A 27,326-nucleotide genomic window follows, 5' to 3' on the forward strand; every position below is an offset into this window, starting at 1 on the left:
TGAAAAATTTGGTACAAAAACGTTAATGAATACCACAAGACAAAGGCCCCGATTCATCAATACGGTATTGTTTATGGCAGTTTTGATGAGAGGGCGTGGTGGAATCAGAAGCGCAGGATTCATTAAGACCTTACCATGAATTAGATGAGCGGGCATTGCCACAACGCGTCCCACCCCAGTCCGTCCAAAGCTCCTCCCATTTTGGCGAAGCTGGTGAGAAAATGTCAAAGGTTGCAAAATAAATTTTTGCGCCGTGTAAAGAAATTGCAAATTTTCACAGTATTTGAGGAATTTGAAGCAACTTACTGAAAAGGACTTAAAATTTAAAAAAATCAGACAAAAGGCTGCTGTATTTACCAGCACCAAGACACAATATTATATGCACTGCACCTTTTTTTCTGTGATTTTTTTTTCATTGTATGTCTACATTATAATGTATTATGTATTCTATATAATGAAGCGTTTGGGGAAAAAAATCCTTTTGTACTTGTGTTTATTGCTTGAGTACAATTATTTTCTGTTGCAGGACATGAATCCCTTGTTTGCAATCTTATCCATTAGTCCTATGAACAGCAGTGACATGACAAGTACTGGATGACTGCAGCTTTGTGTTATGTGGGAGGTGTTTGCATTAGTCAGATCTCTGCAGTGGGTGTGATAAACATGAAATGATCACTGCCCAGCATAAATCAGTACAACCTACTCTATAGATCATATGCATAGAACTACAACTCTGTAACACCTACCAATGTCAGCTAGTACACTACTCAGCTAAAGAAGCTGGCTCGTTGGTCTAGGGGTATGATTCTCGCTTTGGGTGCGAGAGGTCCCGGGTTCAAATCCCGGACGAGCCCTTCTTTTATTTTGCGATTTATTAAATATTATTATTTGTTTTTATATCTCCAGAAATTATGTAAAGTTTGCTCATCAATTTCCTAAACGCAATAAAGGATTAGTCCAACACACTATATATACACACGTCATATATTTTCACTCCATAACAAAATAGGGCTCGTCCGGGATTTGAACCCGGGACCTCTCGCACCCAAAGCGAGAATCATACCCCTAGACCAACGAGCCTCTCACACAAGCATAAGGTGATCCTGGTGTTTCTATAGTGTCAGCCGTGCTCCAGAGAGCGTCCCTTCTTACAATGTCAATGAATTGTGTAGCTGTCAGATCTCAAAGATACTATTGCAAAGTGCACTAGAACAGGATCCACAAAACACCACATTGAAGAAATATATTTACATTATTTACATTAAAGAAATAATTGTACACCCAATACTAATACATACATGGAACCTACTGTGTATTGGTGACAGTTGTAGCTCCCATTATATGACGCATAAAAAGTATAGAATTATTTTAAATGCAATTGAAATCAGGCAATGGTACATTACTAAATGCCCCCTACTGTTGTTAGTAGGAAGTTAAAGGGGCTGTCCAGGATTGGGGCTCATCTGCAGTCAGTTTATGTGACTGCAGAGTTGTTAATCCTTACTGTGCTCAGTGCGTGCTTTCACGATTCTCCGGTGCTGTGAGAAGGCAGTCACGTGACTGCAACTATGCGATTTGCATACTTTCGGCCACATTCCAACTAGACGTGTTCAGCTTCACTCAATTCACTTGTATTGAGGGAGGTCACGAACATCTAGTCGGCATGTGAACGCATGTATGCAAATCATATACTTGCGGTCACGCACTCGCTGCTCCTGGCACCAGCACTGGAGAATCATGTCAGTGCACACTGTGAGGATTCACAAGTCACATAGAGTGACGGCAGACTTGTACCCCAAGCCTGGACAACCCCTTTAAAACGAGCTTTCACCTGACCTTGACCATTATGAGTGGTTAATCATCCTGCTTTGTGTGTGTTGCAGTATACATCACTCAGAATTTTCTATGCAGTATAAAGAGTATGTTAAAGTGCATGCATGACAGTGTACTGCCAAGATCCTCTTCCATACAACCCCCCAAAATCATGAGATGTTTACACTGTGAAATAAAAATCAGAAGTTTGAAAAAAAAACACCACCAAATTATTGGCTTGGTCATGGAGGGGTTAAAATATTAAGTTAACCATTGATGTAACAAGCATAAATATGTCTGATTGCATATCAAACGGTTCCTATAAAAGTGCAGTTCCTAATTTGTATTCCAAAGATTGGAGTAGACATGGCTGGTAAATTCTTCTTCCATTATTGGCTCCAATCCTAATCTGTTCCCCGACAGGCATTATTTGTACTTCTACATCTCGCTAAGAACACAACATCCATAAATCCTTCAGGGTGAGCAGGATTATTGGCTGATCCCATGAGTAGTTAAAAGGATTGGACGGAGAATATTGCCTATAAAACAGTGCAAAAGTTCAACTTCAGGAGAATCGTGAAAACACAGAAAGGGTGGGATGTTGGGGGACGACGAATTCTACCTCTTTAAGAATATATCTGATATTAGTCCCTGGGATGGCCCTCAATATCATATTGCGCCAAAATGGGCATTTAACCTACAGGCCATTTTTATGGGGGTGGTGTTCATCATTGGCACACCTTTAAACTCTGTTGTATTGGTGGTAACCGTAAAATACAAGAAACTGCGGCAGCCACTCAACTACATCCTAGTGAACATCTCGGTGGCCGGGCTCCTCATCTGTATCTTCTCTATTTTTACTGTGTTTGTTTCCAGCTGCCAAGGGTATTTCGTCTTCGGCAAGATTGTCTGTTCTATTGAGGGGTTCGTTGGCACTCTCTCAGGTAAGGCCATGTATTAGGCTTCAGTAGACCAAGACACAGTTTTTACAATTTGTTTCCGTTTCTTTCACCTGTATTGTTAAAAGTTGCAGAGAGCAGATGTAGGTCATGGGTGGTCATGGAAGGTGGGTTTATTGGTACCAAACAAGGTCAGCGCAGCTAGTGATCGAGGAGAGATATGTGATTTACCATTACCAACAATCACATCAAAAGTCTCATTGTATCAGAATTGTGTACAACCACATATCCTAGAGCACCAGAACCCACCAGAGCTTTACGAGCCACCGGAAAGACATGGTAGAGGCCTACACAATCCTCTTCAGGCATCACCCAACCAACACCAGCTCCTCCTACACCTGAAAACCAACTCAAAACCCCCAGAGTATCTGTATATCAGGCACCATTAACCACAACTAGAAACCTAAGGCTATGTTCACACTGGTCAAAAATGTCCACTTTTCAAGTGGAAGACGCTTTAGAAATTGCTTCTCGTCTCTGGCATTTGCTTGGAATTTATTCTCCTGAAGCTTTTTCGTTAGCGTTTTTCGGGTGTCTTTTTTTTTAGACGAAAACACTTGGAAGCAAAAAGACAGTCAAACGCCTGAACATATGAACAAGTCTTTTACATATCAGTGAATAGACAGATTCTTTCCAGTATTTTGTGAGCGCTTTTTCTGGCATTTTTAGGAGCGGACTCACACCAAACACGCCGTAAAAAAAAACACGTAGTGTGAACATGTACTCTATGGTACATGTTCACACAGAGCTTTTTTCAGGCATTCCAAAATGATGAGTTTTACAAGCAGAAAGCCCTTCAGGAAAAGCTCCTTTTTCGAGGAGTTTTTGAGGAGTGCTTTTTCAAGAGGTTGTAGGTTATGTGCACAAGGCGTCTCTTAGACTATGGCACAACCTCTGAGTTTTCGCTCCTGCGGCGACTCTGCCTTCAGTGTCTTTTACTCTCCTCTTTCAAGTATAGAGCATGGGCCTGAGCATGAAGAATGAAGGTGACTTCTAACATCTTCAGGGTTTCCGAAAACACGTGAGGGAACATGTGCACAGCAATATCGCTGAGACATTGCTGTGTATTATGATCATTTTACAGGGCGCTTTTTAGGAGTGTTTTCCAACGGTTTCCGGAAAGAATCTACATGAAAACGACACCGTGTGCACATAGCCTTAAAGCAATTAAAATGAGGTTTTTTTTCAACTTTTTTTTCCCCCTGAAGCGCTCTTTTTACAGCCTTTTTGACTTGATGTGACAATTTTGAAGCAGATTCCAAAAGGAATCCACCTCAGAATGGCCATGAACTTCTTATATTTCCACCAGGCCTTTCCTGTAAAGCCTGAAGAGGAAAAAAATACCTAAACACATAGAGCAAAGTGGACACTGAAATGATGAGGAAAGTCCTTCAAGTGGTTTTGTAGCAATAACTGAAGTGATTTCGCGCCCTCACCCCACAAAGCCGCATAAGACGCGCTCACACCATCAGGCGCGTGTGTGCTGCGGTTTTCCCGTGATTAGAAAGGACTGGCTTGTATGAATCATTGCCTATAGAAAAGGTGATTTACTGGAATCGCACCACATCTGAGTTTACTTTGGGTTCTGTTTTCCCTCATTTTCTCTCTATAAATTCGGGTAATAACTAAAATAAATGCTTTTCACAGAGCAAAAGAGCTCCGTAATGTTTCCGCCCGGGAGCGCATGCAGCGCCGGTGCTGTGTGACGGTGAAGCGCTTGTATCTCACTGCTCGTCTCCTCAGGTCTGGTCACCGGCTGGTCCCTGGCGTTTCTGGCCTTCGAAAGATACTTTGTTATCTGCAAACCCATGGGCAACTTCTGCTTCAGCTCCAAACACGCGCTGGCGGTGGTCCTGGTCACCTGGCTCATTGGTTTCGGGGTGTCTGTACCCCCATTCTTTGGTTGGAGCAGGTAAGCGGTTACTGCGGTGCTTACTAGTGACGGCAGGTGACTGTAGAAAGGCGAGGTGACTGTAGGAGCCCCCGGCACACAGCAGCTGGGCTATGACGGCTGCTCTGCCTGTGTGTCTAGTACAGAGGAGGACAGGGCTGAGACCGTGCGGCGCTGTGGCTTAGTTGGTTAAAGCGCCTGTCTAGTAAACAGGAGATCCTGAGTTCGAATCTCAGCAGTGCCTAAGTCTTTTTTTATGCTTTGCTTTTTTATACAAATAAGCTATCAAAGTGGTTTTAGTGAAAAAGGACTTAATGAACTGCTCAGATTGACCAATCATGAATGTTTTCTGCTACAGGGAGAAGGAAGAAGTTATACAGACTGCTCTCACTCTGAGTTGTATTCTTTTTTGTTCCAGCAGATTTCATAGCTGAAATCGGACTCGCTTTCTACTTTCTAGCGATTTGCCCTGATGACCCAAATTTATTTATCATTTATGTTTTATTCAAGTCACTTTTCTTTTTTTGTCTCGTCGTATTCGTTGACTTTTTTTTTGCGTCAATTTCTCCAAAACGGCACAATGAATTTTGAGCAAAATCAAAAATGTCCTTAGGGCCTCGATTCATTGTTGCCTATGCATCTTTTTTTGTGTGTCTAGTTTTTGGGTGGTTTTCGCGTTTTTAATTTAAAGAGAACCTGTCATTACAAAAAATGCTATTAACCTGCAGATATATTGTTACTCTGCAGGTTACTAGTGCTCAGAAGCCGTGCGGCCGCTACACTGAGAGCCCTGCTGCCGGAAGGAAATGTACTTTATTCCTCGCGGCAGCCTCGGGCTTTCAGCCTTAGAGATGTGGCCGGCGCAGCTTCAGTCACCGCTCAGTACTACGTGAGTGACAGCTGTAACCACATCCCCGACACTGACTATTATTATTATTATTATTATTATTATTAATTTATATAGCAGCATTGATTCTATGGCGCTGTACATAAGGAGTTACATACCAAATACAGATATCACTTACAGTAAACAAACTGACAATGATAGAACGGTATGGAGGGAAGAGGACTCTGCCCTTGCGGCCTTACATTCTACAGGAATGGGGGAGGAGAAAGTAGGTTGGGGGGGTTGCAGTAGCTCCGGTGTTGCTGAGATGGCAGCCAGCAAGGTCATGGCGGACTGTAAGCTTGTTTGAAGAGATGGGTTTTCAGGATCCGTCTGAAGGATCCAAGTGTGACGGATAATCGGACGTGTTGAAGCACAGAATTCCATAGGACGGGGGATATTCAGGAGAAATCTTGGAGGCGATTGCGTGAGGAACGAATAAGTGTGGAGGAGATAAGGAGGTCTTGGGAGGACAGAGGTAACGTGAGGGAATATATCAGGAGATTAGTTCAGAGATGTACGGAGGAGGGAGGTTATGGACGGCTTTGTAGGTCAGTGTTAGTAGTTTGAACTGGATGCGCTGGACAATTGGGAGCCAGTGAAGTGATTTGCAAAGGGGGGTAGCAGAGGAGTAGCGAGGCGAGAGATGAACAAGGCATGCAGCAGAGTTGAGGATAGACTGGAGGGGTGCGAGAGTGTTAGCAGGTAGGCCTCAGAGGAGAATGTTGCAGTAGTCGAGGCGGGAGATGATGAGGGCATGCACAAGCAGTTTAGTAGATTGAGGGTTGGGGAAAGGACCGATTCTGGAAATATTTTTGAGCTGGAGGTGACAGGAGGTGGCGAGAGCTTGGATGTGGGGTTTGAAGGACAGGGCAGAGTCAAGGGTTACTCCGAGGCAGCGGATTGTCGGTACAGCGGAAAGAGTGATGTAATTTATTATGATAGAAAGATCAGGTGGGAAAGATATGCGAGATGGGGAAAAGATAATGAGTTCAGTTTTGTCCACATGGAGCTTGAGGTAGCGGGAGGAGAAGAAGGAGGATATGGCTGCTAGACATGCTGGGATTCTGGACAGCAGAGAGGTGACATCTGGGCCAGAGAGGTAGATCTGGGTGTCATCAGCGTACAGATGGTACTGGAAGCCATGAGATTTTATGAGCTGTCCCAGGCCAAGAGTATAGATTGAGAAGAGTAGGGGTCCTAGGACAGAGCCTTCAGGGACTCCAACAGAGAGGGGGCGGGGTGAGGAGGTAGTGTGGGAGTGGGAGCCGCTAAATGTGCGGTTAGAAAGGAATGAAGAGATCCAAGATAGGGCAAGGTCTTTGACGCCAAAGGAAGAGAGGATCTGAAGTAGGAGGCAGTGGTCAACTGTATCGAAAGCAGAGGACAGGTCAAGAAGAAGGAGTACAGAGAATTGTCTGTTAGCTTTGGCTGTAAGTCATTGGTGATTTTGGTAAGAGCAGTTTCGGTGGAATGGTGGGGGTGGAAGCCGGATTGTCGGTTGTCGAAGAGAGAGTCAGATGAAAAGTGGGAGGAAAGTTCAGCGTGAACGTGTTGCTCAAGGATTTTGAGGCAAATGGGAGCAGCGATATGGGGCAATAGCTGGTCAAGGCGGTTGGGTCGAGGGATGGCTTTTTGAGGATGGGCGTGATTGTGGCATGTTTGAAGGCAGCGGGGAAAGTACCAGAAGATAGTGATAGGTTGAAGAGATGGGTTAGGGATGGGATGAGTGTGGGGGTGAGGTTGGGGAGGAGGTGGGATGGGATGGGGTCGAGAGCACTGATGCACTGATGAGTCGGCTGGCAGTCAGTGCCGCAGGCGTGGTTACAGCCGCCACTCACTGTGTACTGAGTGGTGACTGAAGCTGCGCCTCTAGGGCCACGGCCCCACTCTCAGTATTCGGTCAGTATTTTTTCTCAGGAGTGGGAGCCAAAACCAGGTGAGGAACAATCAGAGAAAAGGTATAATAGAAACAAGTGACCAATTCTGCATTTATCACCCACTCTTGGTTTTGGCTCCCGCTGCTGAGAAAAAATACTGACCGAATACTGACCAAATACTGATAGTGGGGTCTTGGCCTAAGAAACATTTTTAGATTTTTCTCCAACAATCTAATATGGGCAGATTGACAGACTTCAGGGCAAACTACGTCTTCCCTCAAGAAATAAGTGCTACCAGAGATGTCAGCCATCTTGTCTCGCTTTATTCATCATCACTACAAAATAATATTTTTCAGATATTTAAGGCCCCTATAGGCATTAGACAGATGTCGGCTGAACCCGCTGGTGTCAATGGGTTCGGAAAATGGTCTAATGTGTATGGGGGTGCCATCCATCTGATGGTTGAGAGAGAATTGCGCATGCCCGATATTGGACTGCTGATCGCATTGTTCTCCCTAAGATAAGCTGACGGCCGATGCATCAGTTAGCAGCTTTCTCATAGAGAACACAGCAGCGCTCATCGATGGGAGATTCGGCTGAGATCACTGTTGACCGAACGATCAGCCAAAGCATCGTTCATCCAGCGGCCACAAATGAGTATGGCCAGCATTATACACTACAGTCATTGGGTTTGGCAGACACATTTTTTACACAAATCTAATCAGGCTTCTGGCCGATGACACAGATTTAAATTAGATCAATTGGCCATTTACTTACATCAATTAAGTTTGGTATTGGTCTGATGGGATGGAGATGGGTCAGATACCTGCAGCTGTTAAAGTACCATCTACTTTTTATGTGGATTGTATCTGTATGTAAACTGTTTATTTCCAGTAATGGGTATACTCTGTAGCTAAAGTGTTCTGCAAATTTTTTTCAAAACCTTAGTGGCTATTTTTGCAATTATTTACTTGTTATCTATTTTTCTTCTCTATTTTTTTTTATTGAAATCATGTCATTTATAATTGTTTATTTTGCTTCTCTTTCTCACCCAGGTATATGCCTGAGGGTTTACAGTGTTCATGTGGTCCAGACTGGTACACAGTTGGCACTAAATATCGCAGTGAATATTACACATGGTTTATATTCATCTTCTGTTTTGTTATTCCCCTGACCATTATCTGCCTCTCATATGCTCGGCTACTGGGAGCACTGCGAGCGGTAAGTTTATTACTCATGGAACTATATTGCAGATGTATTGTGTCACTGTTTCAGAGGGTCACTAATCTGCAAGCCTGGTGTTTTGGCCTTGTGATAAGAAAAACACAAAAGTAACTGTACTAAGGCCTGGTTCAGGTGAACCTATGAAAAATTGACCAATTTCATGCAGAAAACTTCATCTATATTCCATCCTTGGGTCCGTGTTTTCATCCATCTGGCATCTGTGTTTATACAACAGTTTAAAATATACAAGATCACATAGTTTCCTATGTTAATAGTGGCAATGTGTCCATAAAAATCAGATGTAATGCGGACAATCCATATGGAATCCAATTCTTTTGTTCTCCCTTAATTGAATGGACGAGTCTCATCTGAATTATGGAAGAGAATAGTTTACGCTGTGATATTTTTCACACTGAAACTCAGTGAATGTGAAAAAAACTTTCATCTGAACAGTACTATTGAATTACATTGGTCAGTGTGCTGTTTTTACGTGGACAGCACATGTCCGTATAGTACACTCATCTGAACGAGCCATTATATTCACTAGACAGGCTTATGTGGGGACTGGAAGTTTTTAGGGGTTTGTGATGTTTGGGTAGGAACATGTACAGGTCAGCTGAATGGTGTAAATACAACAAGGGGTTACTCAGAACTTGTTGCTTTGGCAGCCATGATTCCGGCTATGTGCCCACGATGCAGAAATGAAGCGGAAAATTTCCGCTTCATTTCTGCATTTCCTTGCCAGAAAAAATGCGTGCGGAATTTAACACGTGTTTTTGGCGCGTTTTTGACATGCAGAATTGCCATGCGTTTTTCTAATGCATTGAGTAGGCAATTCCGCATGCGTAAACGCACAAATAATGGACATACAGCGGATTTTTCCGCACAGAAAATCCGCTGCCGAAAATTCCGCAGCTTGGGCACATAACATGCGGATTGTCATTGGGGACCATGGGGCACATATTACCAAGCGTTTTTCAAGCGTTTCCGCAGCAGAAATTCCGTAGCAAAAATGCTTGAAAAACGCATCGTGGGCACGCAGCCTTAAACTGGTTTAAACACAGGTTCACAGAGAGATGAAGGCCGTCGTAAGAGATGTAGACACTTTTGCCCTGATTCATCAAAGTGTTTTCTCCAGAATTCTGACATAAAACACTTTGATAAGTAGCAAATTTTTTGCGTAACTGGAGGCTGCTCAAAAATCTTGTGACTTTTGGCGTTTTCACACCAGTTTAGCCCAGCTCCACCAAAATGTGTGGACCTGGGGTGGGATGGAGGCGTGAGGCCACAGCTTGTCTAATTCATGATAAATTGTGACATTCCTTATGCCAGAAATCTTAATCCAGTCCTTGACTGGAGTAAGATTTGTGGTGATGCCCTTTTCACTTGTCAGATACGCCAGATTCATTAAAGGCATCCGGCTCCAACACGTCCCCTCATCAAGCGTTGTTCACACCAGCTTTGATGACGGGGCTCTGTCCCTGATTCATCAAACAGAATTTTATCATTACACTGTGTGAAAAAGTGTAACATTTTTGTGCAAGTCGTAGTTGAGCAAAAATTGTGCCACTTGTTTTATTCCAGTTCTGGCTATCTTGCCAACTTTCTGAAAAGTGGGCTGAGCTTAGCTAGGATAAATGTGAATGATGAATGCATCATGCATAAAATGTACAAGAGTGGCGTAAATTATGAATGAAATAGAAATGTACTTCAGTATATTTCTTGCGGTGGCGCACTCAGTAACTGAAAGATGCGCCACCTTCATTAAAATGGTGTATGTCTCTCCGTGAATTTGTCTCATCCTACTCCAGAGTACTTTTTTACAAAATGCCAGTCTTGATGAATTGGGGCCTTTGTCTTTTTAATTAACAGTTTGTAAAGTTGTCCAATTTTGACTTTAAATGCATTGATCAATAAAAATGTGATTTTACAAATGCACATAGGTTATTGTCCAAATAAATAAATTGATTAGCCAGGGCTTGTGCGACTGCATCTGTGTGACGTAACATCGCCAGCCCTTACCATCCAGATTCGCCAGAAGGTAAGAGGTTTGCGGACCTCCCGTCTAGCCGCCAGGTACAACTGACATGGATGCTGGACCAGAGTCCAGTGAATCGATGCATTCATCTCTAGTCGATGCTTTAAAAAAAAAAAGTTAAGAGCAGTGAAAACAAAAAGTTATTTTAGCTTTATTTAACCACACTAGTTATGATATCTATGCTAGACTGTATAGTTACATTCTGCACTGGGTGGAAGAGGCTGTGTCTGATTGTGTATAAAGTATAAGCTTGTCTTCGAGGGGGAAAAAAAAATTTGGATTGTGAAGTGTTGATGTGGCGGCCAGATGTTTCAACCTGAGGAATATTCCACATACCCAAATATAAGGCTCGTTGGTCTAGGGGTATGATTCTCGCTTAGGGTGCGAGAGGTCCCGGGTTCAAATCCCGGACGAGCCCAATTTTTGTTGGACACTGTTTTTGTACACAAGAAATATTGCATTGGTTTATTATGTATTTTGACATGATAGTGGACAACTTTTGCTAAAGCTGTTATCTTTCATCTACTTACTTAAGTCACACTTCACACTATGTATACCATAGTTCAAATGGACAAATGCTGGATCCATTTCAACATTAAAATGGTTATGCACTACTTGGCAACCCCTGGTTAATCGATTTGAGACCTCCATTAACATAAAAAACAGCCAGTGTTTGGCTGCAGCTTATCAATATTCTATCAGGACAGACATCCGCTCTGACGAAATAGCAATGGCTGCAGCTGACGCGTGGCCACTCATTGGCTACAGCCTGCATGTAACACAACACTTCACTCTCCAGGAACAGTCAGCAGATGTTTGCTATCAAATCTGAGTGCTGCATAATGTAGGGGCTGTGGCCCAGATTTCAGAGAGGTGTTATTTATTAGGCTGTGTACTGTACTTTCAATACAATCAGTGTTTTATCAGCAGGAGATTATCACTAGAGGACTAGGTCTCATGTGCAGGCCAGTCGGTCTAAGGTGTAACCCCGCCCTCACCACTGATTGGCAGCTTGCTGACAATTCAGTGTACTCAGGAAGCTGCCAATCAGCGCTCAGCAATTTTTATCAGTGCTACTTCTATAATAGAGAAAACAAGGATTCTATCCAAACTACACCAAAAGTCCAGAAAGTTATACATCCCTGGAATCAGGGTCTCTGCCCCTACATCACGCTGCTCTCAGATTACATAGTAAAACCTGCTGATAGATTTCCTTTAAGTAAGGCTTTCTGGAGGAGGATCTATCACCGGATGAAAAGCTGCCAGTTTTTTCTCTTAATTTATTCCCGTTGCTCACAAATAGTTGTTTTTTTTTTTTTTTCAATTAGTGATCCGGTTATGAGCCTTTTTATTCTGTGATCATTTTTATGGTCTTTACAAGAGGGCAATGCTCACAAGATTCTCTGGGGGACATGTTTTTAGGTTGCTCTGCATTATTACCCTCTGAGCCACACCCCCTTGTAAAGAGCATAAAAATATTTACTAAATAAAAAAGGCCATATCTTTTGAACAGTATAGTGGATTTAAAAAAAAAAAAAAAAACAAAACAAAATAAACCCACAACAAAATGGTACACTTTGAGGGGCAGCCGAAATATAGTAAGAACAAAAACTGGCTACTTTTGACCTGGTGACAAGCCCTCTTTAAATATCAACTGGTTTTCTCTAAATGTTGTCTATTCCTCAATTTGCGAGCCAGGTTTCCAGTAAACTTTGTCCCAGATGGCCACTGATGTAGGTTTCTTATGATATTTATTAATGTATGCCCTTCTGTTTAGTTCTATCCTCTTTCTGTAGGCTCTTATTTGCTTTTACAATGTTTTTGTTGTTTTTTTTTCCTTCTAGGTTGCGGCACAACAGCAGGAATCTGCAACCACCCAGAAGGCTGAAAGAGAGGTGTCTCGTATGGTGATCGTTATGATCGGATCCTTCTGTCTGTGTTATGTTCCTTACGCGGCTATGGCCATGTATATGGTGACTAACCGAAACCATGGGCTTGACCTGCGTTTTGTAACCATCCCAGCTTTTTTCTCCAAGAGTGCTTGTGTCTACAACCCCATCATATATTCATTCATGAACAAACAGGTAATGGGTATGATTGGCCAATACAACTGTATCTAAGCGCAAAATATACCATACCAGCCAATAGTCTGGCAAGTGTGGCCTTGACAAGGAGGACAGTAACTTTTTATCTGGCACAGCAGCTACTACAATAGTCTCAGAGAGATTAATAGAAAGCTTCACCAGATTATAAATATTAATTAAATCTGCTTGAATGGGAATGACAGCACAGCTTTATTCTTGTAGATTAATGGCATATATACGAATCTCAAAAAAATGTCTTATTCTTTCAGTTTCGGGGATGCATCATGGAGACAGTATGCGGGAGACCTATGACTGATGATTCTTCAGTTTCCAGTTCCAGTCAAAAAACCGAGGTATCTACAGTGTCTCAGAGCCAAGTCAGCCCATCGGGAAGTTAACATCCAGAATATGCTAGAAATGCACAAACTGAGGGATGTGTCCACACCCATCCCAAACTGATGAAGCTTCAAGTGGAGCTGCAGTTGAAATTTTTTTTTTTTTGCTTTTCCAAGCATTTTCTCTTCACATTGCCCAATGTTCTACCGCGCTGGGCATTATTAGTGCACCAATATTCATATTCTGGAATAGCACATGAATAAAAAAAGAAAACCGTGTGGTCTATAATAACATATTAAATTGTTCTGTTATAATCACATTGTTTATACAAGTGATAGGTAAAAAAAAAAGTTATTCACATCTTTCAAAGTGAAGGCATACTGCTAGGATATGCTACCACTTCAATTATTGGGGGTTCAACTTATGGAATCTCACTGCTGCACTCCCTGCCCCACATTGCTGTGACCTGTGGTACGACCACATTCAAGTGATGAACAAACCCATGTTTGGCAGCACATATCACAGCTCTCAAATGTAAGAACACATCCTACAACTCTACCCTGTGTTAAATTATGGTTACTTTTCACCCAACTCCATCACCTATTACACGAGGAACCAATGAGTGATAATGTAACAGGAGAGCTGTTGAATGCCGATATCAACCAAATCCATTTTATGCTGAGACCAGGTCAGCAATGTTTGAGCACATAATATACATTACATACTACAGTGAGCATAATTGTGCATGTGATGTTGTGGAGCATGGTGTGGTTTTTGAACAGTGGAGCAACTTTGTATGAGGCCTAAGTGCTAGTCCGTATAAATAGACTTCCTTTCGTTTCTCATACATGAAAGTTTTTACCATCTGTTCTTCTCACATGCAAAAGAAATTGATGGCGTCTTCTCAAGCTTCTCCTAGCAATCAGTGAAAAACAGACAGAAAGAGCAGGCAACTAGATTACTAGCAAGACAATTTTTTACAGGCATGTAGACTCATTTGAGTTTGATCTGTGACTTGGATCAAAAATGAATATGTACTGGAGTTTTTATGCTTTTTGAAGACCATCAGTTTTAAAAAAAGACACATGAACAGTGTAATGGGTAATGAAAATCACAGAATACATATATTGATGAAACACAGACAGCTGAAAGGGGCCAAACCAGAAAGCAAGGTTTCTACCCATCCAAAGACTCATGCGTGTAGTTTCAGGTATCCATATTTCCATCTCCAAGGCTAGCCCAAGACATGAACACAAGTTCTTGGTGCACAATATTCCAGCATGATTAAAGGGAGTCTATCAGCACAGAATGACTGTTCAAACCAAGTACAGGCACTCAATGTTTCCATGGCATGGCCAAACATTTACATACACCTTCCCACCTACTTGTTTTACCTCTGAGTGACAGTTTTGGCTTTATAGAGCCAGAGAAGGGTTGAGAACGATGGAAAACAATGAGGTGGGAAGGTGCACTTAAATTCATTTTTTTCACTGTATTTGTTAGTCCCCTTAGAAGACTTGTACATGCCATCGTCTGATGTATTGCTGTATATGGCACAAGCAAACAGTATTGCTGCATATAGTAAAAATCAGTCTTTCAAGGGAGCTATGTAATGACAAAGGGGTCTTCAACAGACCCTCAACTGTCATAGCAACCCATCGACAACCCTCAATCACGTCATGGGTGCATAGAATGACGCGCCCCCATGCCGGCGAGCTGTTAATGCTGCTGTCAGAGGTAGTGCCACCCATTGTTAGAGGCAGGTCCTGGCTATAAAACACAGCCATTATCTGCTGGGTATGGGGCTGGCTCATCCCATGAGCCTACTCCATACATCCGCTTCAGACTAGCGCCGTACATACAAGTGGGATATCGGCAAGTAGATAAAAGCGATTCTCCAGGAACAGAAAAATGCGTCTGAAGGAAATGTCAGTATAGATAAAATTGTTAAATATATTTAATTAGCAAATTACAAAATTTTTGTTTAGGTAGGTAATCACTATAGAATTAAAATGACTCTCAACTTGTTTCACTGATAGAATCCTGTCCTAGAAGGTTAGGACGATGCTTGTGACCATGTGCAGGAGAAGCTCCACCGTCCTTTTATATGTAGGAAGATGGGCTCCACTAGTACTGGAGATAGCAGAGGTGCTGAGGAAGAAGAGGCCGCTCACACTTCTGTGTGCTCTGTCTTTCTGAATAACAATAATAGTATCATCAGGAGCTTCCTACTGCACATGCTCACTGGCTTCTGCCCTAACATTCCAGGACAGGTTTCTGTCAGTGTAACAAGGCATTTTAATTCTATAGTACCATTGTGTTTGCTAATGAAATGTATTTTGCAATTTATTTACAGTGACATTTTCCTTTCGTTATTTATTTAGTCTATTCCCAGACAATCTCTTCAAGTGCTATTAAACACTACTAAGCCAAGTAGTCCCCCCCCCCCCCCCAAGGCAATCTGTTTACATCACATTTCATTATTACAGCACTGTATGACATGGAAAATGCCTGCAAAGTGTGTCATAGGATGGAACATCAACAGCTAAAATTGTAAAGAACAACAAAAACTACTATTTCAAATTTCTTTTAATTGCAAATCCTGTGTAGAGCTCAATGGTGTTACGTTCTTGTAGCACCCATGAAAATACTGCAGCTTGACAAAAATGGGTGTTACAGCAGTGACAATGAACAATTAAAGTAAAGCTGACCATACACAAAATAATCAGACCAACTCCAGCAATATTGGCAGGGGTGGGCAGCCATCTAATAAATGAGCGCCTCCGACTCTTCCATGACACATGATGGAGTAAAGAAGGAACGGCCATATTGAATCTAAATGTCCGATCCTTATTTTTTTCCCCCTCAGTGGAGCTAATCCACGCTAGAGGTGTCTGTCAGCAGCTTACTCCACTTTTAATACATATGAACTCTCAGCCAGACCGAGTGTGCATGTATATGGGGGGCAGGATACAAGAGATCGGTTGCTGAACGGGTGTTCTGAGGTTTATGGCCATCTGTAGTGATTGTTGGAAAGGATTGCATAAACATCCTGGTTTGATGTAGGTAAAACATGAAAACTGTTCTTGCAAATGTTTGGGCCGGACTCGAACGAAACTTTTGATTATGTTTCTGGAGCCAAAGTCATGATTTGTGTTTCCTTTCTGTTAAATTCAATTCTTGTTAAAGACAAAAACGGCATTAAAACTGTGTATGTAATTCTAGAATTACCAAGTAGGCAGCATTCCTGCATCAACATCACAAAAAGTAATCTCAACAAAGACATGTTCATTCAGTTACAGAAGCTCTCCCAACATTTGTTTTTCTTTAATCTTGTGTAACTATCTATGCAACGTTGTTTAGATACATTAATATACTTTGTGATTGTGGTCTTTCCGCTGCCCAGCGTCGCTCCGGTCCTCTTCTAGGTCACATAACTTAAATTCCGACTCCTTGGATAATACAGGGGGGTTTTTATGTGTGGACCAGATGTCGCTTTAGCAACGTAAATGATAGGAGTCTTGTGCTGAAGCAACATAGATTTACACTGAGAAAGTAGCATCACTCAGCACAATGGTCTCTGTGTGAGCCAGCAAATAATGGGAGCATGTGACCTAGAAGAGGACCAGAGTGGAGCTGGATATCCAGCAAGAAGGTGATCGCTGAGTATATTTATGCACTTTCACTACATAACTTAGATAGACCGAATTAAAGAAAAGAATTGTTGGCAGTGCTTCTTTAAAAAGTATTTCACAAAGAACATATGCATTAAGGAGAAACAATGACAAAAAAACTAAGTAAAAACAGGGATTACTACTAATTGAAAAAAAATCCACATGTTCTTATGTGGCTGACTACGTTTATGGCTGAAATCATTGAAAACATTTGATGTCCTGTTGCTTTCCATTGTACTCAATTAAAGCAATCCATACATAACAAAGATAGCTCACAATAAAATGTACATTTATAGCCCTCTAATATAACACTGGAATCACTGGTGTTAAATACATCTATTTTATATAAGGTGACTTATAAAAAAATATGCATACATGTAAAAAAAAATGGTTTAAGTTTCCCTGCAACATCTTGTGTGGATACTGGACTCACTGTTTAATAGCCAAGTACAATAACCTAGTGCTCTGTGCACAGTTTAAGAAGGAAAACAGTATTAATGAAATGAATAAGGAGCCAATACTGAATTTGTGCTCGGGTTGTAAACCATTAGGCCATTCAGTAATACAAATTTTGTAAAAAATAAATAAGATAGGCAGCAACGTGACCTCTATGAAAAGGATTAAAAACGCGCATAATACTTTGCGCAAGCATACAATACTAAATCACAAATAAGGCGTTAGGTTTTGTTTGGACTGTTCTAGAAAGAGTCCTCTTTTTCACAATCAGCAGACAGTACTGGTCCCTGACAACTAGGATAATCCAGCATCAATCTGATCTTCAGTAAGTTGTTTTTTTTGCAAAAGTTGTACTAAAAACAAAAGTGCCATATCATTAAAGACTTGAGAGGATTAGAACAAAGATTTCCATAATTCTCAATGATGAACATAACATGTGGCATCAAGAACCAATGATATTGAAAATGTATGCACCTTAAACACATTAATTCCAAAGGTTAAAAAAAAAATAGTGTTAATATGAGGCAGAGTTTGGGATGTAACGTCTATGTGGCCTCAGAAGACTAGTCAGTTTTATTTGCACGTGTCCTTTTCTCTTTCGTGCTTCAGAAAGTCAGCAGTTTACAATAAATTACTTTTGTTCCGAGCGATGTTCTTTCTCCACCCGCTGAAGCCCTACATAAGGGCGAGGTTCCCCTATCGCTGTAGAGAAGGATGAGTCACCCTCATCTTTAGAATTCATCATGCCTGACCAGTGCCTCTCCAAAATCTGTAGCCTGACTACCCACGAATAAGTCGTATTTATCCACAATCTCTTCTCTTGTCAGTTTTCCATCCTGTAAGGTAAATACATGTCAGTGTAAGTGGAGATGTACTAAACTGTAGCATTTTTATGAAAAGAATACATTTTGGATTGAATCCATGTGATAATTATAAGAGTGGACGGTCAGTATATATTATGTGATTAAGCTGTTTCTATGGTGAAGCAGAAACTCAAAGTGCTGAACAAAGTTTTTTTTTCTAACCTTGCATATGATCATGCTCCGGTAGGAGTACTAAATAGTTAATGATCAGTTTTTGCTCTACCTGCAGTTTACGACATGTTTGCTGCACTACAGTAAGGCGATATGCTTGTAGACCCCATAACCAAGGAGGATATATTTTGAAAGTACCAATCAGTGCTTGGACATGTTATATATCTCTCTATACCTGGTTATGGGGTGCACCAGCCTATTTCTTTACACTACTTCCCAGAGCAACAATTTAACGTTACCTTGTTTTCATCAGATTCATAAACAAGGTGGCGAGCTTCAGCTTCAGCGTGGTCGTAGTCAGATGGGAGAATCCAATCTTTAGTTTCTTCTTTATCCATTTTACCATCATGGTTCTTATCTCTGAACTCAACAAATTGTTCCCTCTCGGTTTTCACCCACTCTGGCTCATCAGCATCACCATCATGACTGTACATATCACCTGCAATTTACAGAAAGCAAAAAAAAAACAATTAGACAAATGTCGTTTTATGGAAGTTTGTCAGAGAAAATTAGTTAAGAGACAAAGTAGTTAAAGTGAAAAAAAAAAAAGTATGAGCCTGAGACATTTTTCCTGCTCACTCAGATCATATTATGCATTTACTGCATAGACTGCTCTGCTCACCTATGTATTCGTCCAAGTCAATCACACCATCACCATTTTTGTCAATATCTTCCATTGTTTCCTGTGAGATATTAAAATGAAAAATGCTCATGGTAAGAAGACGGCAGAAAGAAATCAGAAATGAGAGTCATTAAAGTAATTATTAAAGGCTTAGTTTAGAAGGCCGTATGAAAGAGGGGGACAAAAAAAAAAAAAAAAATTGCAGGTTTTTATCAATGACAAAAAAAGACGATTTTTAAACCCACACCGTCATGCATGTCAGTCTTTGACATCCATCCAAACTCAACACCATGGTCCAGAGTAGTTTGCGCCAATGGTTTGCGGCAGGACAAGAAGCAATGAAATCCAGTTCTTCAGTCATCTAATTGTGAAAGACTGTGATTGGCTGCAACGGTCAAGTGACTGGAATGGAGCGCGATCAGAGATATATCTGATGATGTGCTGTTCCAATAACCTGACCGCTGCAACCAATCACAAGCCTCAGCAATCGGGATGTCCAAAAAACAAGATATCAGAGCTTCTGGTCCCAACAGACCACTGGAGCACAATCAAAGAGGGTCAGAGTGGGAGAGTACGCCTCAGTTTATAGTTTTAAAAACATCAATGCAGTTTCAGACTTTTTCCCAAATGCAGCAGCACACAGGGCTTTACCAGTTTATATCTGCCTGAAAAAGTCACCCCTGCCACAATTCGTCTCATTGGCCAGCTTCAGTTAAGGATATGAAGTTCAGAACCCCATTAAAGTTTTTTTTGTATTACTATTACCGTATATGGAAGACCTAGCCATTGGGTCAGTTATAAATATCAGATAGGTGGGTAGAGGAGGTGCTAGGTGTCAGATTCCTACCCAGGAGCGGCCACTAAACAGTTACTCTAAAAACACCGTTTACATCTAGTTGCTGCCAACACCTTATTTGTGGCAGGCTGGGTGTCTGACCCCATCAATCTGACATTGATTAACTTTTTTAAAGTGAATGGGCAGCATGTATCAGACATCACACCTGTAGGCAGAGATCTGATAATCCAAGGCAGTGGGCGGGAAGAAGCTGCCGGGGATCCACATGTCCGATTATTCTACAGCACAGCATCCTACAGTCACTGTCTGATACATGCTGCCCGTAAATCGACCAGGTTCACTTTATGGATAGGTCACCAATAAAAAAAATAAATAAATAAATGGAGAAGCCCTTTAAATTTACCAAGTTTCATTCTAAATACAGAAATTAATTATTTAAAAGAGCATGCTAGTACTGACCAGGACAACAATATCTTTCATGTAGTCATACTCTTCAGGGTGAAGGAATGCTGTGAACTCCTCTTTTGTAGCAATCAGATCACCATCCTTATCAGCCATTTTAAAGCGGCGCTCATCTCGAACCATCATCTGCTTATAGTTAAAACTGTTGTCAGGGTCTGGATCATCTGTGAAAGGAAGAAAAAAAATGCAATTATAGACTAAGTAGACTAAGCCTGAAAGGAACAGATAAATATATTCTAAGCAGTAGAATAGTAGAAAAAAAAATCAGATCAGTCACAGGATTTTCGGCATGTTACTGAAACAAATCAGTGATGAAGAAAATCTGCACAGGTGGTTAATCTTTCATTAATATTTTCTGTTTTCAACTGGATGCTGACAAATGGGGAGGGGGCTGAGAAATCTTTGGTCTCTTTGCACTGAGGGCAGATCAGGAGACTTCTACTCCAGCAACAAACAGGGTAGTGAGAAATAGAGGCTATGGCCGATTTTCCAGAGGCTTTGATTTATTGTTGCAGTTTCTATTTTATTAGCTTAGTGTTCCTTTAACGAAACTTAAAAATTACCTAACGTGAAAGCAGGGCTGTGGAGTCGGAGAGTCGGTGTCCATTTTGGTGGAGTCGGAGTCGGTATAAAATGGACCAACTCCAACTCCTAAAATATATAATAAATTGGGTACAGTAGTTCAATGCAGTTTGTGGGGAATATTTTTTTCATAAGAATTTGGGAAAGTTATGAAATGTCCTATAAATGTCTGTCCTATTCCTGATCTAAGGGTCTAGATTTTTAGCGGAGATGAATCTGTGCCACAGTAAATTTATCACTTAAAGATGAGCCATGTATGAGGGAGTCAGAGTCGGTTTCATGGAAATTGAGGAGTCGGAGGTTTGGCTTACCGACTCCACAGCCCTGCGTGAAAGGTTAACATATGGTGCCCATGTCAGGATTTACTACCAAACAATGCTACAAAGTAAAAAGTATTACATCTATCAAGCTGCATTCCAATTATAGAGTCATATGCCAAAATGAAAAAGTTGTTGAAAATGGTACATTAAATTAAGGAGAAAAAAATCCAGTAATTTAATACACTGTCCAAAAGTGACCAAGCAATGTGAACTGAGGTCTAAGATGGTACACATGCAAGAAATAAGAGCATGTTCACACTAGCAAAAAGATACAAAACCTACAAAAGACAAAAAATATATCACATACCCTACCATCATTATATATAAATGTAAAGCAAAGTTGCATATGAAATATAGGGTACTTAGTGAACTATTTTTGATCACAAAAATGTATTTTTTGCCTTTTGTAGGTTTTGTATCTTTTTGCTAGTGTGAACATGTTCTTATTTCTTGCATGTGTACCATCTTAGACCTCAGTTCACATTGCTTGTTTTTTTGTCTTGTTTGCATTCTGTGCAAATTAGGGGTGTGGCATCCCCCTTGTTGAGCTGGTCAGTATATATGTAGCTTACCACGGGCTTAGGTGGTCTGATTTTGGGACCCGGTTCTATTTGTCTACCCTTTTATATGCATTACTTCAACTTTGATATACAGTAAGGTTTTTAATATAGACAGTGTAGGACCGTCCCAATTAGGGTCACCTTGTATACTTTTTTTGATCAAAAATAGTTCACTAAGTACCCTATATTTCATATACAACTTTGCTTTACATTTATATATAATGATGGTAGGGTATGTGATATATTTTTTGTCTTTTGTAGGTACTGTCCAAAAGTGAGTATACAGTTTAAATTATTATCATGTCCAAGTGTGCATGCTTTCCTTAAATATGCCTAATTGTATAGTTTTTTTTCCTGATGATACACAAAAAAGTCAATGGCACAATATAAAGAACTGGTTTACATTTGGACTTTTTTTTTTTTTTTTTTTGTCAGCCCAGGCACTATACCCATCCAGCATCACTCGCCTTCTCCCTTACCCAGGTAAGTGCCATAGGTGACATTTCTGTACTCTTCCCATGATAGGAGTCCATCCTGGTTCATGTCAAACTCCTGCCATTGCCGCTCCATGTTGTCGTACACATATCTCCTTTGAGCCTTCTTGATCCATGCTGTCAGCTCCCCCTCCGTCACAAACCCATCATTATCCAAGTCTATTTTACTTACAATCATTCTACAAAGACAAAATGCAACGAGTAAAGGTGACGCACTGACGACAAGCACCTACCGAATATGTAACCATACGTGGCATTTTTATATTCTTCCCACGACACCAGGTTGTCACCATTGAGATCATGACCCTTCCACTGTCGTTCTACATCCTCATAAATCCACCTCTTCTGTGCAAATTTTATCCAATCCCTTAGTTCCTCGACTGTTACAAGACCATCCTTGTCTGCATCTATCTTAGCCACAATCTTTCTGTGGGGCCATGATAGCACCCAGCAACAAAAGAGAGAAAACGTTAGAAGGTAATGAGGGTCGTGTAGATAAAATAGTAGTTAAGGTCACGATATGAAGCATAGGAGAAGAGCTGATCCATATGTATTCATATCATTACTCACTATAGTGTTTAATTTCTAAATATTAATACATGTATAGTAAAATAGTAGTTGGCTAGTTTAGTACAAGAGTGATTTTAACTTGAATACTCCATAAGAGCAAAGTTACCAAGAAGCATTAGATTAGTCAGGGTATATATAAAATATCAGTAGCCAGAAGAATAATAAGCATTTCCTTCATATCAGTCAAAATATACCATTTAAAGGGAACCTGTCAGCTACCCTATTACCTTTAACTGCCACCATGTGTCTGCTCCATGCCATTTCTGCATTCTTGCAACCCCGTTCTTGTAACTTTGCGAACTATATAAGCTGTACTTCCAAAATCGAGCTTTACTCTGAATTTGCACTATGCAAATAGCTCAGGACTAGCGAGAAGGGGTGTTGATTTGCCTGGATTAGTCCTGCCCCCATCTTTTAACCACTCCCGTTGGAGAGAATTACTTAATTTGCAAGAGCAATGTCACTGACGGCTCCTTGCAAATTGAGTAATGCACAATCAAGCCAGACAGTGCACCGTGCATGCCCGGTGGGGCGGGGGGGGAGCAATATTTCGAGCCCATATGCGAAATTTGCAAGGAGCAGATGATGACGTCGCTCTTCAAATTATATAAATAGTGCACAGAGCGGTGTAATACAAAACTGGAACAGAAAACCAGACAATGTGAACTGAGGTCTAAGATGGCAGACATACAAGAAACAGAGGCATGTTCACACTAGCAAAAAAGAAGCAAGACAAAAATATATCTCATACCCTACCATAATTATATATAAATGTAAAGCAAAATTGCATAATAAATATAGGGTACTTAGTTTGCATTCTGTGCAATTTAAGGGTGTGGCATGCCCTTTGTTGAGCTGATTGGTATATATGTAGCTTACCACGGGCCTAGGTGGTCTGGAGTTGGGACCCGGTCCTATTTGTCTACCCTTTTATATGCATTACTTCAACTTTGATATACAGTAAGGTTTTTAATATAGGCAGTATAGGTACCGTCCCAATTTAGGGTCACCTTGCCGCTGGTGGGACGGCTTGTATACTTTTTTTGATCAAAAATAGTTCACTAAGTACCCTATATTTATTATGCAATTTTGCTTTACATTTATATATAATTATGGTAGGGTATGAGATATTTTTGTCTTGCTTCTTTTTTGCAAAACTGGAACAGGACTAGTACAGGGGAAATCAAAACCAGACTAATCTTGAGATATTTGAATAGTGTTAAAGCAGAAAAAAAAACTTGATTTTTAAAGTATAGAGATTGCAAGGCCACAAGAAGGAGATTGTTAGAATGCAGAAATAGCCTGGTGCAAAGACATGGAGGCAGTTTATGTGAGTTAGGGAAACTGACAGGTCGCCTTTATAAGCCGCATAAAGAAAGTTAATATTTTGGTTTTTTTAGCTCAAATCTCAAAAGGTCATCTTTTATTTTAGGGGAATTTATAAACAGCATGAGAAAGTGAATAAAATGGTGAAAATCACCAGTAGAGGCTGTAAGAAGTACAAACCAGTATAAAGATTGTAAGAAGTTTTAAATAGCAGATAAGATAGATTTCAAAGATGTCTTGAATTTTGTGGTGGTGTTGGTTTATTTTTATGTGGATATAACACAACTTGAGGACATAAATATTTACTTTAGAACAACAATGGTAAACCCGTACAACTGGTTTTATATAATTAAAATATTCAACACACACACATATTATGTACCTGTGTACACACATGCATTACAAACAAACAAACACATAACCAGGACAGAGTCAGTGGTCATACCCCAGCCTTTCTTTGCTCTCCTCTGCTGTCAACTGGTCAAAAGTTTTTGCTTCCTCGGCACCAAGAAAAGCATCATGGTCATAGTCAAAGTTCTGTGCATCATCATGCAACTTATCACTAAGTTGAGGGTCATGATGAATGCGATCTTTCTTTTCTGTAGGTTTGGAAAGTGCACAAAGGGCCCAAAGGCCAAGGCACAAGAGGAGAGATGATTTTGCCATTACTTCTTGAAGTGACCTAGGGAACAAACAAATCAACTTAAAGTAATATTAGTTTGCTTTACAAATGGACATCCTAAGAAAGCAGCAAATGTTGGAGGTTCTGAAAGTAATAACACTATAGAGTTCTCATAGCATCAGCTGAAGGAGATGTAATGTAGTAAACGTGTCAATATGAAGAAGGCAAATTGGAATCACAACTTTGTATATGACGTGTGCTAATTTTCTATTAGATCATTTCCGACCATACTGGCCCAGACATGTGAGCCCTCATCCTGATGCTATATGTAGAGTCACAAGTAACTTAAGTTCTAAAATGCCTTCAGGGCACAAATCTAGACAATGTTCACGCTGCCGACATGGGAATAACTTCACTGTACGGGATTCCTGGAAGTAAAGCCATAACTAGACTCTCCTTCAAAGGCAACCAGCACCTGGAGCCCATAAAACCACACACTACACCCTTATTTGTATGAATCAGCAGGTAAAATACATGTGACATCCCAAAACAATGAACAGAACTTTTGGGACAACCATGTTTTCCACACTAACATTGCATTAGTCCATGACTGCTATAAGCCACTCAGTCAGAGACTACCAGTTTGCGCCTTTGTACTGCGGAAATTTACATAAATTTACTGTATGCAGTAGGGTGTGCGTGCCTCGACCACCTGAGACCAATGTCTGATTTATCAGTGAAATAGCGGAGTCAACTTCTACAGCACTCTATTGTTCAGCAGACAGCTTTCTCCTGTACATGGGAATGCTCTGTTCCCTGGAGCGTCCCAGTGATCTCTATGAAAGCCGCTGCTGCTAGAATCATCTGGCAGTGGGTTATCTCTGCAGAAAGAAAAAGGATCAGGTGACTGCAATACCTGAATGCCCCTGGACATAATTGTCAGAAGACAGCCAGAAAGTCCCCATACACATAAGATGACTTATAAAATGTGTATAGGGGCGTTAAAGGAGCTGTCAGAACAGAAAGACTGTTCAAGCCAAGTACAGGTGCTCGGTGCATCATGGCGGGGCCAAACATTTCAGTACATCTTCCCAGCTACTTCCACCCTTCTCTGGCTCTATGAAGCCATAGCTGTCAATCAAAGAAAAAAAAAAAAAAAAGAGGATGGAGGTAGATGGAAACCAAGTAGGTGAGAAGATGTATATAAATGTTTGGCCCCACTGTGAAGCACTGAGCACCTATACTTGGTTTGGACAGTCATTCTGTGCTGACAGTCTCTTTAAAAGTAGTTTTCCGTGGAAGATAAGTTACCACTACATTAAGACTGATAGGTAAATAGAGGGAGCAGTGGTCAAGAGCGTGCAAAGAGCCTGCAGTCTACAGGGATAAATGTCCCCACCGTCAGCGGCCACTGATCTATGGATTATCATCTATCTGAGGTACAGGTGATCACTTCTCTCACTAGAGAGCCCCTTTACGAACCTGACCAGTCTATATGCCCTTGTAAGTGACCAGCCGCCTATGACCTCCCCTGACATCGTGCCCCCAGGTATGGAGAGCTGCCCTCCTCCTACAGGCAGTGTCTGCAGCTGCCTAATGCAGCAATAATACTGAGTCTTACATGTATCATTGCCTCCATTACAATTATGGGCAGAAGCTCCTTATATCTAGAGGGAGTACATTGGTGAGAACAGGAGGCATTACTCCACCACCCCCAGCAACTGGCGGGACACAGAGCCGCCCTCATGTACGGTCACTCCGCACACAGCCCAGTCCCGTTACCTGCACTCTTCTCCCTGCTCTGGCCGTCCTGCCCTCACACGCCGACACCGGAAGCAGCTGCTCTCCCTGTGGGCGTGGCTTCCTGCGCCAACGTTGCCTCGATTGTATCCACTCATTGGTGAGCTGCAGGAGAGGGGCGGGCCAAGTTTACGGGTTGGTTGGTGAGCGCCACGTCCACACGGGAGCGCGCAATGACAGGGAGGCCGCAGGTGGGGACTATGCGCGTGCTGGTTTGGCGGGAGATTTGTGGAGCAATGGATTGAGCTGCACGGGTGGGAGGAGCCACTGCAGCCCCGCCCTCTCGTGCTGGGACGTTCCTATTGGACGCTTCTGAACCGCTGGAGACTTTTCTTGTAATGTCCCACGGCGTGTATTGTCACATCATGCTGCGGGGGACAAAGGCCGGATCTCCGGGATCTAGCGCTCTGCTGCGCATGCTTGTTTCTGTAATGCTGTATCGCATGGTCCTGCCTGTACGACCCTGGTGTCACCACGCTTTTGTAAATCTTGAAAGCTACACGTTTTTATATTGTCTATAAAAAATGATGTATTTTAACGCAAATATATGTTCATCTTTAAATATTGACAAAAACCAAAGACAAGCAAAATACCCAAATAACTGGAAGTAAATGCATAAATCGCAAGTGCATAAAAATAATGATAAATAATAAAGGGTATTTAGTTAACATAATTTTGATGAAAATAATGTAAGGGTATGTGCACACGATGCAGAAATGAAGCATAAAATTTCTGCATCATTTCTGCATCTCCCTGGCAGAAAAAACGCATACAGATTGTGCATGCGTTTTTCCTGCGGAATACATGCGGATTCACATGCGTTTCCGCATGTGGATTGACAAGCGCTTTTCAGGCGATTTTAGCATCACTTGGAAAGTGCTTGACAACTAGGTCACAC

The 27,326-nt window shown here is 41.4% G+C and overlaps 2 protein-coding genes and 4 non-coding genes across 8 annotated transcripts; 4 read left to right on the forward strand and 2 right to left on the reverse strand.

Annotated features, from left to right (window-relative positions):
- The first annotated feature begins 782 nt into the window (after positions 1–782).
- TRNAP-UGG (transfer RNA proline (anticodon UGG)) lies at positions 783–854 on the forward strand. The gene has a single exon. It is a non-coding gene; the product is annotated as a tRNA-Pro (tRNA).
- Positions 855–1,008: 154 nt separating this feature from the next.
- Positions 1,009–1,080, reverse strand: TRNAP-UGG (transfer RNA proline (anticodon UGG)). The gene has a single exon. It is a non-coding gene; the product is annotated as a tRNA-Pro (tRNA).
- A 1,305-nt stretch (positions 1,081–2,385) lies between these two features.
- On the forward strand, positions 2,386–13,381 carry OPN1SW (opsin 1, short wave sensitive). Its single transcript, XM_073650762.1, has 5 exons — positions 2,386–2,756; positions 4,515–4,683; positions 8,484–8,649; positions 12,535–12,774; positions 13,044–13,381. The coding sequence occupies exons 1-5, from the start codon at positions 2,411–2,413 to the stop codon at positions 13,170–13,172; spliced, it is 1,050 nt and encodes a 349-aa protein (XP_073506863.1). The 5' UTR covers positions 2,386–2,410; the 3' UTR covers positions 13,173–13,381.
- TRNAT-AGU (transfer RNA threonine (anticodon AGU)) lies at positions 4,833–4,906 on the forward strand. Its single transcript has one exon. It is a non-coding gene; the product is annotated as a tRNA-Thr (tRNA).
- On the forward strand, positions 11,037–11,108 carry TRNAP-AGG (transfer RNA proline (anticodon AGG)). Its single transcript has one exon. It is a non-coding gene; the product is annotated as a tRNA-Pro (tRNA).
- A 2,303-nt stretch (positions 13,382–15,684) lies between the features above and the next one.
- On the reverse strand, positions 15,685–26,559 carry CALU (calumenin). 3 transcript variants are annotated; one of them, XM_073652574.1, is made up of 7 exons: positions 26,411–26,559; positions 24,452–24,688; positions 22,096–22,289; positions 20,152–20,318; positions 18,897–18,957; positions 18,514–18,713; positions 15,685–18,076 (listed from the first exon to the last, which is right to left on the reverse strand). In XM_073652574.1, the coding sequence occupies exons 1-7, from the start codon at positions 26,524–26,526 to the stop codon at positions 17,972–17,974; spliced, it is 1,080 nt and encodes a 359-aa protein (XP_073508675.1). In that variant the 5' UTR covers positions 26,527–26,559; the 3' UTR covers positions 15,685–17,971. The 3 variants fall into 3 exon arrangements, with proteins under 3 accessions (XP_073508675.1, XP_073508673.1, XP_073508676.1); XM_073652572.1 differs by lacking the exon at positions 22,096–22,289 and adding an exon at positions 22,344–22,537; XM_073652575.1 differs by lacking the exons at positions 22,096–22,289; positions 26,411–26,559 and adding exons at positions 22,344–22,537; positions 26,111–26,232.
- Positions 26,560–27,326: the final 767 nt, after the last annotated feature.

This window comes from Phyllobates terribilis, unplaced genomic scaffold (genome assembly GCF_046119375.1).
Source record: "Phyllobates terribilis strain yellow unplaced genomic scaffold, ASM4611937v1 Scaffold_11__3_contigs__length_659146591, whole genome shotgun sequence".
NCBI classification, from domain to species: domain Eukaryota; kingdom Metazoa; phylum Chordata; class Amphibia; order Anura; family Dendrobatidae; genus Phyllobates; species Phyllobates terribilis.